Below are 13,677 nucleotides of genomic sequence, written 5' to 3' on the forward strand. Positions count from 1 at the left end.
TTTTAACTTTAAGTTACCCTCGTTCTGTTCTAGGTTTCTCTGCCAATTCAATACTGCTATGGTAGGACACTATTCATCACACTGAATGTGACACAAGACCTACAAACATACAGAAAGGCCTAAGTCAGTATCGAGTTGTCGTTTCTCACCCAAAGAACGTGAAAATGACTCACCTGTTCCTTAGCGAGTTTCTGCTGCTCCCTCCTCTTACGCTCTTCTTCATCTACTTTGCTGATGACGATGTAGCGCTCCTTCTAAAAGACATAAAGCAGAAGTACAACTTTCAGGAAGCAATCTGATCTCAAACAATCCAGATTCTGCTACCATTCGGAGTTATATGTTTTGCCAGCACACAGCCTTTCATGGGCTAAACATGCTGAAAGCATTTTGAAATGCCACCAAAAACTGAGCTGGTGTGTTACAAACCAAAATTCTGTCTCTGTGCTTGCATGACGTTTGCCTGCAGTTTATTAATTCAACCCAACAGAGGTCAGTTCAAAATATCAACAGACTACAAGAATAAGACACTTTCCATGATGAACACTAAGAAGTTATGCTTCATGTAAATGTGAATTTCTAAACAGTTGGCTTTAAAATAAAATTTCTGTATATTTTGATGACCTAAGGAAAAAAATCCTGGACTCCCTGGTGTCAGAAAACTAATCCCTTCTTTCTCATGTATTCTACTTTGTATCAATTAAGCACACCACACCCTGTGTCAAAGTTTGAGATTTATCTTCTAGCTAGAGTTTTCCATTTACTTCATCTCTTATTTCATCTGACATCTGACTTAAGAGCAACCACAAAATTCTTAAGAGCATCCACAAAATTCTGAAATTCTAAAATTTTCCTAAAGAAGCCCACCACCAGCCTCCCAGTAGCCATTACGGTTCCATCATCGCATCTCTGCGATGGAATACATGCCATAGCAATGCTGATGCTTAATGCCGCAGATTCTATCATTTAATTTCATGTGCCCATCTAACAGGAAGCCACTTTTTTCATGTAGAGCACCATAACTTTCTACCACAATTAGAATGCATACTAACATTTATATACTTTCAAGTTAACAAAGCATGTTCATGTCCGCTAACCCACAAAATAGCTGTGAAACAGGGACAGACTGTCATTGTCAGGCTTGTCCCCAGAGTACCAATGAGGAAGACAAGGCTTCCAGATCCAGAGGTGACATGACTTGCCCAAGGTCACCCAGTTCATAGGAAGCACAGCCAGGAGTCAACCCTGACTCTTAGCATGTCAATATATCATTCCATGTGTTTGGCCCTGGATAGTTCTTGGGGTTACCTTTTCAGTTTCTAAAGTGTCAACATGAATGCCTTTGGGATACCTAAAGAAGAGAGAGAGACAACGGGACATCACTAGAGGAGACAATGACAGCTAAAACCCTAGGTATTTTCAAAGCAACTCTATGGCTGTAATTTAGTTAACTTTCATTAATATATATACTACTATAATGAAGACTTTCTAGTAAGTCTTGTCCATAATATTGCAGCTGCCAAATGTTTCTCTATGTCTGCTTTTAAAAGTCAGGAGTGCATCGGATTTCAAATTAAATTTTTTAGGACACAGGCATCTTCTGACAAGTCATGCATCACATAATACATTCAGCTCATTACCACACAGTCAAATCTCGCTTCCAAATATAGTAACATTTACTTCCTAGGTGAAATTTTGAAGGTCATTTTAGATAATACAGGGCATACATAGAGGTCTGAGGTAAGTTAACTCTGCTATACTTTGACATGGTAATTTGCAATAGCCAAGGAAAGGAATCTGGAACCTACATGGAGTACACTGCAAGGGTAACACAACAGGAAAGGAGCCCAGTCAGAGGACAATGGTCCTTTTCCCATTTATTCAAAGTAAATTCCAAGTATACACATCATTGCAGATTCTAATGGGAGAACAAGAACCTCAAAGTCAAATATAAACATCCAACTGTTCAACACTAATGTTCAAATTGTGGATTAGAGAGCCACTTGGAAAATACAGAAATAGGGTGCCTAGGTGACTCAGTCAGTTTAGCATCCTACTCTTGATTTCAGTTCCAGTCGTGACCTCAAGGTCATGACATCAAGCCCCAAGTCAGACTCCCTGCTCAGATCGGAGTCTGCTTGAGATTTTCTCCCTCACCCTCTGCCCCTCTGTTCCACAACCCCCCTCACATGCACATACTCTCTCTCTCTCTCTTAAAAAAAAAAAAAAGATTTCCACAGAAATCTATGGAAACACATCCAGAAAAATACATGCACATAACAATGGATGCGATTTTGGGGGATTCACAGACCTCCTGAAACTCACCCATGGCCCAACCCCTGCTTTAAAAAGAGCATTCATCTGAGCTATTTCTTAGATCTCAAAACCCAGGGATGCCTGGGTATTTCAGCAGTTGAGCATCTTCCTTCAGCTCAGGGTGTGATCCCAGTCCGGGGATCGAGTCCTGCATCAGGCTCCCTGCGAGGAGACTGCTTCTCCCTCTGTCTGTGTCTCTGCCTCTCTCTGTGTCTCTCATGAACAAATAAATAAAAATCTTAAAAAAAAAAAAATCCCGAGACTCAATCTGTATCATACACCTTCAAAGACCAGAACACTATACATCCAGAACTTCATGGACTTAAGACCAAAGTGATAATGAAAAGAAAATTTTAAAGGCTTAAAATCATCTGCTAGGAAATAACAACAAAAAAAAATAGTGGGTATTCAAGGAACTTAAGGAGTAGGGGGAAGTAACACAATTAAAGAACAGCCCAAGAATGTGCTATGATCAAATCATTACAAACTGCAGAATCTCAAAAGTGAAAAAAGAGCTAAAGGATAATACTTAGTTTTAAATCCTGGGTCCCTCACAGAGCTCTCACATACAATATAATATAAACACTTACTTCCAGCTCAAAGTCTGATAGATTAGTTTTCTTTGGAACCTATAAAAACAAAAGAGAAGATACTGATTTGGGCTCATTAAAAGAAATCCTAACTGATCAAGCACTGGCTGAGAAAGACATTTAACTTTTAAAAGCAACTCCATGAGATGTGACAGGTAAGACACACACAAAAACAGGCAGGATGTTTGCGGTGGCAGGATCCTTTGCCACTTGTCTTCATCAGAATGTTCTTTAATATTATTCTATCACATTTTTCGAGGATGTAAAAGTTCTTGTCTAACCACAGCATCGCTTCCTGTGGCTGTATGATGACTTTCAAATAGGCGCATGCATTAAAACGCTTTTTGAAGCTAGTCTCAAAGTAAAAGGGAAGTAAGGTATTTGAGTCACTGCCTCTTTGAAACGCTGACATTTTTTTACTGCAGAGAGAAATTCAAAGGAGAGAAGGGGGCTGACAGTGAATTCTTCCCTTCGAAGCGTTCATGGATCAAGCACTCCTCAAGGCTAACATAATTATGCCACTCTAGAGGGTACATTAAAGCCGAAGATGCATGAGTGTTTTCTCCCCTCCAGCACTAGACAGACTGTTCATTCAGTGTCTCAATATACCATTGTCCTCACTGTGTTAATGCTAAAGTTAGTGCTGACATCTTGGAAACATACAAATAATAAAAAGACTGCGAATGTGTGTTTCAAAGACCAAAATGGAGCCCATGCCAGAAATCATCCACCACTCCAAAAAAAGAACATATGGGAATATTCAGGGCAACTAACCCAGTGCATGGCTCTAAATCCAAGTTCTTGCTTTCTTCACTTTGTAGTAAATTTTCTATTTTCTCTCTGAGGAATTAGAATGAAAACATCAACATCAATATCTTTAAAGGAATGAAGTCATCAACCAAGAGAATCATCATACTCAGAAGCAATCTAACCATAGGCACATAGGACAGTGTGACTCTACCCAGTCAGGTTATAAGTTTTTAGCTACACTTAAAAGTTATACGTGGTTACACATAAAAATATTTTATTGGAGGGGAGCGGGGGGCAGCAAGCAGTTGGTTAAGCATCCAACTCTCAGTCTTAGCGAAGGTTGTGATCTCAGGGTCGTGTGATCAAGCCCCATGTGGGGCGCCCTGCTCAGCATGGAGTCTACTTGAGATTCTCTCTCCCTCTCCCTTTGCCCCTCCTACTCGTGCTTTCTCTCTCCCTCTTTCTCTGTCTCAAACTAAATAAATAAATCTTTTTAAAAAATACTTTATGGGGCACCTGGGTAGCTCAGTGGTTAAGCATCTGCCTTTGGCTCAGGTTGTGATCCAGGATCAGGTCTTGCATTGGGTTCCCCAAAAGAAGCCTGTTTCTCCCTCTGCTTGTGTCTCTGTCTCTCTGTGTCTCTCAGGAATAAATAAATAAAATCTTAAAACACTTTATGTGGACATATTCTTTTTGTTGTTATTATTCACAAGTTAGTAAAACTTCTCAAGGATTCATCAATACAAGTAATTTAAATTTTTACTTTTCTGGGGAAGGAGAGTAGGGGGCTGGGCAAATGGGTGAAGGGGAAAGGGAGATACAGGCTTCCAGTTATGAAATAAGTAAGTCACAGGAATAAGAAGCAGAGTACAAGGAATACCATCAATGATACTGTAATAGTGAAATAATGAGACAGATGGGAGCTATGCTTTTGAACAGAGCATCATGTACAAACCTGTCAAATCACTAAGTTGTACACCTGAAATTAATATAACACTGTATGTCAACTATACTCAAGTAAAATTAAGTAATTAATTAATTTTTACTTTTTTGGTAAAGCAGTTATACCGAAAACGCAGTAAAACCAGATGCTCCTCCAGGGGCAGGTCTGCGACTGCCAGGGGCAGTTTCTGCTAGTCAGAAACTCCATTCAAAGAAACAAAATAAAACAAAACAAACAAAAATGGGGATATCCTGCAAACATCTGGATGAGTCTATTTTGTTCCCCTGCCTTCAGACAAACTGGACGGTGGTTATCGGGCGGGCCCTTGATCCACGCAGGAGGTACGCCCACTGGCTAAGAGTCTCTTGCCTAATGACATGTGGGAAGTCTCAGGGCAGTACACAAGATTCTATTTAACAATGTGCTATGATTACACAAAATTAGGTATGACACAATGAAACCCTGCCATTCACCCTATCACACCTGCATGCACTATGTGCGCGCAGCTCAACCTTAAAATATAGATGTCAGTCCGGCCCCAACATACATTTACATAACGTCCATTCAGTTTCAGTTTGGGAACTTACACCACTTGGTCAATAAACTTCTTCTGGTCCTCAGGAATTGTCACAGGACATTTTGAAGTGTTTGGAGATACATAAGACAGAGCTCCTGCACCATTGGACTGCAGACGTTTTTCATCATACTGCTCTCTTAACTGTCTTTCTTCTTCATGATTTAAATATGGAATTCCTAAGTGTAATTTTAAAAAGAAAGCATTAGCAGAAGTAACACCACATAAATACTTTAACAGAAAAATTTTTGAATGAACCAATGAATCTAAAACACTCAGGAAAGGCTTAACATATATAATCATATCCCAATAAGTCAACAGAAAAGCAAATGATTTTGAAATACGTCTGTCTGTTCATTTGCTCCCATCATTCATCCTTCTTTCAACAAATGCTCATTCGGCACTTAACATTGGGCCAGGCATTGTATCCAGCACAAGGGAGCTAACAGTGAACAAAGGAGATGCACCCTGCTCTGTGGTGAAGGGGGTGGCTTTGGACGAGATGATCAGAGGTCATTTTTAGGGAAGACCCGAAGGTCACCAAAGGGTCAGGGGAAGAGCACTGCAGGCAGAAGAACAAGTATAAATGCCTAGAGGATGGAATGGCACAGACTGCTCCCAAACCAGCAAGGAAGGTGGCCGGACCAGAACACGGTGAGCAGGAGAATAGTGCAACATCGACATGGAGAGGATGTGCAAGACTGTGCAGGCCTTTACAAGCCATGGCAAGAATTTACTTTATTCTAAGACCAATGGAATGCCATTAGAAGGTCTTAAGCAAGATAATTACATTATCTGCTTCTCGTTTCTAAGAGATCATCTTGACTCTTGAAGGCTGAAGGCGGGGTAAATGTGTGGGCATGGCTTGATTTACAGTGAGACCTCATTTACACAGTAAACTGTAAACTGTGTCTCTCAAGAATAAATAAATAAAATCTTAAGAAAAAAAAAAGAAGAAACACAAGGAGAATGAGGCACACTCCCATTTAGCTGTTTCTCTCCTTTTCCGAAAATAAAGCCATCAGGCTGGAAATGATACATCCATAGAGACCAGTTAAGGAAGTTCTTTCAAAAGATTTCTGCACTTATTCCAATATAGTGCTCTAACTACAAATGGAATTTTGTATTTTCTTTATTTATTTTTTCTAGGTAGGCTCCTTGCTCAGCACGGATTCCAATGTGGGGCTCAAACTCACGACCTTGAGATCAAGGCCTGAGCTGAGATCAAGAAGAGTTGGATGCTTAACTGACTGAGCCACCCAGGTGCCCCCTTGGAATCTGTATTTTGTAAAGCTTTCGAGTCAAATATGAGCCAATGGAGAAAAATTTTTAGAACACCCAAACTGTGTGCTCAAGCCCAGCTCATTCACTCACTGTGTTAGTCTGGGCTCCAAGAATCTTTCTCTTGCTATTTCCAAGTCAAAATCATCAATAAAAATTAAGAGGCAGCATCAGTGAGGCAAGTAAAAAACACCATGGCATGCGTTCTAAAGGGTTCACAAGACCATTTCGCTGATGGGAAGAGAATTTTGAGTCTATCTTCCAGTAGTTTTGTTGAGAAAACTCTCCTTCCTGAACTCAATAATTTGGCATTCACGGTGGAAAAGAATGTAACTTATGAGACAAATTAAAAGTAGTTATTGACCTTCCCACAGCAGCTGCTTAAAACCGTGGGGAAAACCAGAGGCTCTCCCAAACACTTGGAAGGCAAAACATTCTGGTGGGGACTTTACCGCCCAGTATTCACTCATGAATATTGGGTCACTTCCTTGACATAGCAGACGACTCCAGCTTTCAAAGCATCAGGGATATGAAATGAATGAGATGTGGTCCCTTTCCTCAGGGTGTCCACCCACCTGTCACACCAGCCAGTGAGCCAACATGACTATGGTCTATGCAGACTTTTTTTCTCCCATGAGAAACATTTCCAATTATAAAACAAGCGCTACTTGAAATGGGGAGTTTTCATTACAGCATTTCTAGCAGTTACTTTTTAATGTACTCTACCAGTTATCTCGCTGGAAGAAAACAAGGAAGTGTTCCCCTCAGGTGGCCTGTTAGGACCACTAAGTCACACCAGTAGGAGAATAAACCTCACCCAATAAAATCAGAAGTGAGGCCTTGTTAGAGAGAAATGAAGTAGTGTCTACTCTTCCCATTCAGCTCACAGGTGACAACGAGGCTAAAATTTTTAAAAGGCATGATGAAAGAATTTTTTAAAAACTCTAAGGCTGCACATGGTATACCAGGACTCTTGAGATTCTGTGTCAGACGGCAGGCACAAAAAGATAATTCTCAATCAAATCCAAATTTACAAGCTCTAAGGATAAGTCACATATAATCTTACCATTGCGGAAAACTTTATTAAAATCAAATCCTTGGCTTGCTAGAAAGTCAATGCTTGAGCTCTGAAACAGGAGTGAACAGAACATACATTTTGGTGATATTGGCGGCAGATATGTGAACAGAAGCAGGGAGGTAGCTCAGACATGTTAACAAAAACAGGCAGCCAAGGAAATAGCATGCCAGAGGTCAGAAAATTAGGCTTTCTACTCCAAGGCTGCCAAATAATCCATTCATTTAAACTATCTGGGCTCGGGACACCTGGGTGGCTCAGCAGTTGGGTGCCTGCCTTTGGCTCAGGTCGTGATCCCTGCAAAGAGCCTGCTTCTCCCTCTGCCTATGTCTCTGCCTCTCTCTCTCCCTCAGTCTGTGTCTCTCATAAATAAATAAATCTTTAAAACATAAATAAACTATCTGGGCTCTTCTTCTTTAGAGCTTATAAAACAAATATCCTTTGTTTCACAATATTTGAGAAAATTGTAAAGGCAAATACATATTCTCCCAAAAGGCAGAAAACTCCTGATCCTTGTACTGAGTAGGAAACTATAAAAAAAATAAAATGTACCGACATTCTCTTACCACCAGTTCACACTTAGAGTAGCTCACATGTGCAAGTAACACACCACAGTAGATTCTGAAAACCGAAAACCTTAGCTGGGCATTCTTTACATTCAAGATCAAAAATAGAGAAAAGTTCCCAGTACCAAGACCGATTACACAAACAATCTCAAACCTACTATAAGCTACACTATAGAAGTTTAAATGAAAACAGGGGATCCCTGGGTGGCGCAGCGGTTTGGCGCCTGTCTTTGGCCCAGGGCGCGATCCTGGAGACCCGGGATCGAATCCCACGTCGGGCTCCCGGTGCATGGAGCCTGCTTCTCCCTCTGCCTGTGTCTCTGCCTCTCTCTCTCTCTGTGACTATCATAAATAAATAAAAATTAAAAAAAAAAAAAGAAAACATTAAGAAAATACTATGATACATGGCATCCACAAATGGCAAATCACAAAGTTCTTGACTCGATCTAACCAAAGAGCAGGAAATATGACCATAGCTACTCTAATTTCGTTTTTTTTTTTTAATATTATATTTATTTATTCATGAGAGACACAGAAAGAGAGGCAGAGACATGGGCAGAAAGACAACCAGGCTCCTAGGGAGAACCTGATGCGTGACCTGATCCCAGGACCCCAGGATCACACCCTGAGCTGAAGGCAGACACTCAACCACTGAGCCACCCAGGCATCCCTAGCTACTCAATTTCTTGTTTTAAGTCAGAACATGAGAGGGTGACACATCTTAGTCATTTTGATCTGGTTCCTCATAGAACTACCTTTCCTGAACTTTACTGTGTCAGGATACCAACATCCCAGATGAGGGACATTGTACCAGTCCCGTTACACTTGTGACAGTATTCACTTGAGACACATAGCTGAAGACAAGGTTTTCTGTATTTGTGATTGCTTTATGGTAATGAAAGTTGCATGTTCTCATGACCTCCTTTGCTCCGATCCTCTGGGCCACAGAAGTGTGGGTGTGTTTCCCCCAGCTCAGCTGCTAGAAAGCACAGAGATGAAGAGTGGAGACTTTCTCTGACACAAACTCTGTGTTCTAATCACACTGTACAAAGCACATCTTCATTTTTCTTTGCTTTCAATTTTTCCTTTACTCATTTTTTAGGTCTTGTGTCAAAAGGTAAATAACGAATTTATCTTTATTTGCCAACACAAATTCTTTTTAAAACCTGGCAGAGATGTAAAAAAGACTATCTTAAAAAAAAAAAAAAAAAAGACTATCTTACCCTACCACCACCACACACATGTACACACGCACATGGCCTTCCATTAGTTCCAGGTTTTCTGTGGTTTGAAACGTGCAATTCCCCACCCCCACCCACATCTTCCCTTTTTATCCTGTTCTGAACCAAGACCCAATGTCTTCTGACTTGGACCACAACCCTCCTTTCTGTCTACCGTTCCTGAGTATTCTTTTTTTTTTTTAAGATTTTATTTATTTATTCATGAGAGACACACACACATAGAGAGTGGCAGAGACACAGGCAGAGGGAGAAACAGGCTCCATGCAGGGAGCCTGACGTGGGACTCAATCCCGGGTCTCCAGGATCACACCTTGGGCTGAAGGGGCGCTAAACTGCTCAGCCAACAGGGCTGCCCCGTTCCTGAGTATTCTTACAGCTCTGCCCACTGAAATACCCCATCACTGACAGAGGCACTAAAAGATGGACTAAGGAAAGGCCTTTCTGTCCCTGTCACTAGAGTCCAAAATATCCTAACTTCCTTCTCTTTAAATATCCAGCCAAAGGTTCATCTGTCCCTTTCTGAATCTATGTATTTTCCACTCAAACAACACCCTTCAGGTTATACAACTTAATGTCTTATTTAATGCCACTGAACTTAAAAACTACTTAAAATGCACTGGGTGTTATATTTTGGCAAACTGAATTAAAATAAAGTATTTTTCTAAAAAAGTACTTAAAATGATGGGGTGCCTGAGTGACTCAGTCAATTAAGCATCAGTCTTCAGCTCAGGTCATGGTCTCGAGATCCTGGAATCAAGCCCGATGGTGGGGAGCAGGGGGCGTCGGGGGGTGATGTCTCTGGTAGCAAGGAGTCTGCTTCTCCCTCTCCCTCTGCCCCTCCTCCCCACCCCCACTTGTGCACTCTAATAAAATCTTTTAAAAAAACCTACTTAAAATTATGAATTTTGTTATGTATTACTTACCATAATTTTTTTTTTAAATCCTAGAACCTACAAAATCTATTTGAAATTAGAATCCATGACCTTTGATTTGCCCTAATTATACCACTTTCAGGATTCAAAGAATGAGCACCGCTATTTGGGAGAACAATTTCAGGCATCCATCAAAATTTCATATGCAGACGCCCTATGAGTCAGCAACTCCCCTTCTAGGAAATCTGTCAAAAAATTCTATAGGGCGCCCGAGTGGCTCAGTCAGTTAAGCGTCTGCCTTCAGCTCAGGTCATGATCCCAGGGTCCTGGGACTGAATGAGCCCCAAGTAGGGAGCCTGCTTCTCCTTCTGTCCCTCCCCACCACTCATACCCTAATAAATAAATAAAATGTTTTTTAAATCCTATAAAAATACTCCTACATATCTGTGGCACCTAACTGGCTCAGTCAGTGGAACATACAACTCTTGATCACAGGGTGGTGAGTTTGAGTCCCTCACTGGATGTAGAGCTTACTTAAAAAGAAAAAATTCCTACATATACACCAACACATACTACACACGAATGTTTACAACACTGTTTAAAATAAGGGAACCTTTGGGGAGCCTGAGTGGCTCAGTCGGTTAAGCATCTCTTAGTTTCAATTCAGGTCATGATTTCAGGGTTGTAAGGTCAAGTCCCATGTCAGATTGCATGCTGGCCTAGGAGCCTACAGAGGATTCTCTCTCCCTCTGCCCCCTCCCCTGCTCTCTTTCTCTCAAAAAAAAAGGGGGGGGGGGAATCTTTGGAAAAGTTCTACATTCCAATTAAATAAATTACATACATCCACACTGTGAAATATGAAGAAACTGTGTTGAGTGGAAAATACATGTTACATAAAATATGAATATTAGGAATCTGTAAATATTTTAAAAAGATAAACATGTGTGTAGATCTATGGATACAGATGGTCCCCTACTTAACAATGGCTCATATTAAGATTTTTCCACTTCACAGTGATGCAAAAGCAGTATGTACTCAGTAGTAACTTTACGTTGAATTTTGAATTGGGATCTTTTCTGGGCCAGAGATATATACAGCACAATACTCTCTTATGATCCTGGGCAGTGGCAGCTTCCACTCAACCACACAAACACAAGCACTTAGAACCATTCTATACTCATGCAATCATTCCTCTTTTTTTTCTAAGATGTTATTTTTAAACCTTCATGAGGCTCAAACTCACAACCTTGAGATCAAGAGTTGTATGCTCTACTGACTGAGCCAGCCAGGCACCCTGCCCATACAACCATCCTACGTTTCACTTTCAATATGGTATTTGACAAATGATGAGACTGTTAACATTATATTACAAAATAGGCTTTGTGTTAGATGATTTTGCTCAATAGCAGGCTAATGTAAGTGTTCTGAGCACCTTTATGATGTTCAATAGGTCAGGGGTACCAAAAGCAGTTTTGACTTACAAGATTTCCAACTTTACAGTGAGTTTATTGGGACATGCCACCAATCTAAGTGGAAGAAATCTGTGTAGGAATACAAGTATATAAAAGTTAAGAAAGGGACGCCTGGGTGACTCAGTGGGTTAAGTGTCTACCTTCGGCTCAAGCCATGATCTCAGTGTCCTGGGATCGCCCACCCCCTGTTCATGCTCTGCCTCTCAAATAAATAACATAAAATCTTTAAAAAAAAAAAAAAAAAAAAAAAAGTCACGACAAAAGGAGGGAAGGAGGTGTCCCAGGGAAGAGGATATATTAAAACAAAACAGGGATCCCTGGGTGGCGCAGCGGTTTGGCGCCAGCCTTTGGCCCAGGGCACAATTCTGGAGACCCGGGATCGAATCCCACGTCGGGCTCCCGGTGCATGGAGCCTGCTTCTCCCTCTGCCTGTGTCTCTACCTCTCTCTCTCTGTGTGTGCCTATCATAATAAAATAAAAATAAAAATAAAAATAAAAATAAAAATAAAAATAAAAATAAAAATAAAAATAAAATAAAATAAAATAAAATAAATAAAAAAATAAAATAAAATAAAATAAAAAAATAAAATAAAATAAAAAAATAAAATAAAATAAAATAAAATAAAATAAAAAATAAAAAAAATAAAAAAGAAAGCCATCTCTTATAAAAAAAATAAAAAAATAAAACAAAACAAAACAAAACTCATTTTTTTACTCTATAGATAGCAGCAATGCTCTGATATTTCACAATCATTTATGTATCTTCAGTGAATTCAACATCTGAGGCTCGACTAGAAAAATAAAAAGGAGAAGAAAAAGAGATGAAAACAATGTAAATGCCTAAATACAGAAAAGAAATTGACAAATGCCAGAAAGGAAGGAGGCAAGGGGCTGGGCAAAATGGGTAAAGGGAAATGGAAGGTAGAGGCTTCTAGGCATGGATTGAATAAAGTCATGGGAACACAATAATATTTTAATAGCCTTGTTCGGTGACAGGTGGTAGCTATACTTGTGAGCACACCATGACATATAGAGATGCCGAATCACTATGTTGTATACCTGAAACTAATGTAATACTATTTATCCATGTACTCAAAAAAAAATTTTTTTAAGATTTTATTTATTCATGAGAGACACAGAGAGACGAGGGGGGCAGAGACATAGGCAGAGACAGTAGCAGGCTCCAGGGAGGGAGCCCAATGTGGGACCCGATCCCAGGACTCCAGGATCACACCCTGGGCTAAAGGCAGACGCTTAACTGCTAAGTCACCCAAGCATCCCAAAATTTTTTTTTACATAATGTGAATCCCTCCTATTCCACTGGACAGGAACAGCCCCTGGGAGAGTGTGTGGTTCTTAGTCAGCCTGTTCTTCCCTTTCCTGCCTAGTGTGTAAGCAACTCACTGTGTGTACAGATGTTTATTTTTCAGAAGAACCTATTATGTTACTCTACTTCCAAACCCTATCTGTTTTAAGGGTGATAAGAGCTTTCCAAGAGTGTTTTCACCCCGCTCTCTGACTTTAGAAACTAACTCCCTTGTAAGATGCAACTCTGCCCTAGAATTTTAAATAAAACAGATACCACAGTGGATGGAGAACCCGAAAAAAAAAAAAAAAAAAAACTAAAAATTCAAAGATATTATCATTCACCTTATCCATACAATTCACAAGTTTACATACTAAATTTAAACCTTTTCTCTGCCTTTGCTTTTTCCAGACTAAAAAATTGCAATGTTGATTCCATTGTCCATTTTGTTTTTTAAAGATTTCATTTATTTATTTGAGAGATAGAGAGTGTATGCACACATGTGTATCCAAGCGATGGGGGGGAGGAGGGGAAGCAGAGGGAGAGGGACAAGCAAACTCCACACTGAGCACAGAGCCTAATTCAGGGCTTGATCTCACGACCCTGAGATCATGACCTGATCCAGAATCGGATGCTTAACCGAATGCACTACCCAGGCACCCTCCATTGTCAATTTTAGACAGGAGTCTCTGGC

The 13,677-nt window shown here is 40.2% G+C and overlaps 1 protein-coding gene across 2 annotated transcripts in view; it reads right to left on the reverse strand.

The window, feature by feature from the left end:
• PARN (poly(A)-specific ribonuclease) overlaps positions 1–13,677 on the reverse strand; it is a 154,978-nt gene that overhangs the window by 136,211 nt on the left and 5,090 nt on the right. For both annotated transcript variants that reach the window (XM_077906700.1, XM_077906699.1), the window contains exons 6-11: positions 7,518–7,578; positions 5,184–5,349; positions 3,678–3,743; positions 2,904–2,942; positions 1,306–1,348; positions 174–254 (exon numbers count right to left, since the gene is read on the reverse strand). In XM_077906700.1, coding sequence (XP_077762826.1) covers positions 174–254; positions 1,306–1,348; positions 2,904–2,942; positions 3,678–3,743; positions 5,184–5,349; positions 7,518–7,578 — 456 coding nt within the window. The remainder of the gene's footprint in view (positions 1–173; positions 255–1,305; positions 1,349–2,903; positions 2,943–3,677; positions 3,744–5,183; positions 5,350–7,517; positions 7,579–13,677) is intronic.

This window comes from Canis aureus, chromosome 8, assembly GCF_053574225.1.
Source record: "Canis aureus isolate CA01 chromosome 8, VMU_Caureus_v.1.0, whole genome shotgun sequence".
Classification (NCBI taxonomy): domain Eukaryota; kingdom Metazoa; phylum Chordata; class Mammalia; order Carnivora; family Canidae; genus Canis; species Canis aureus.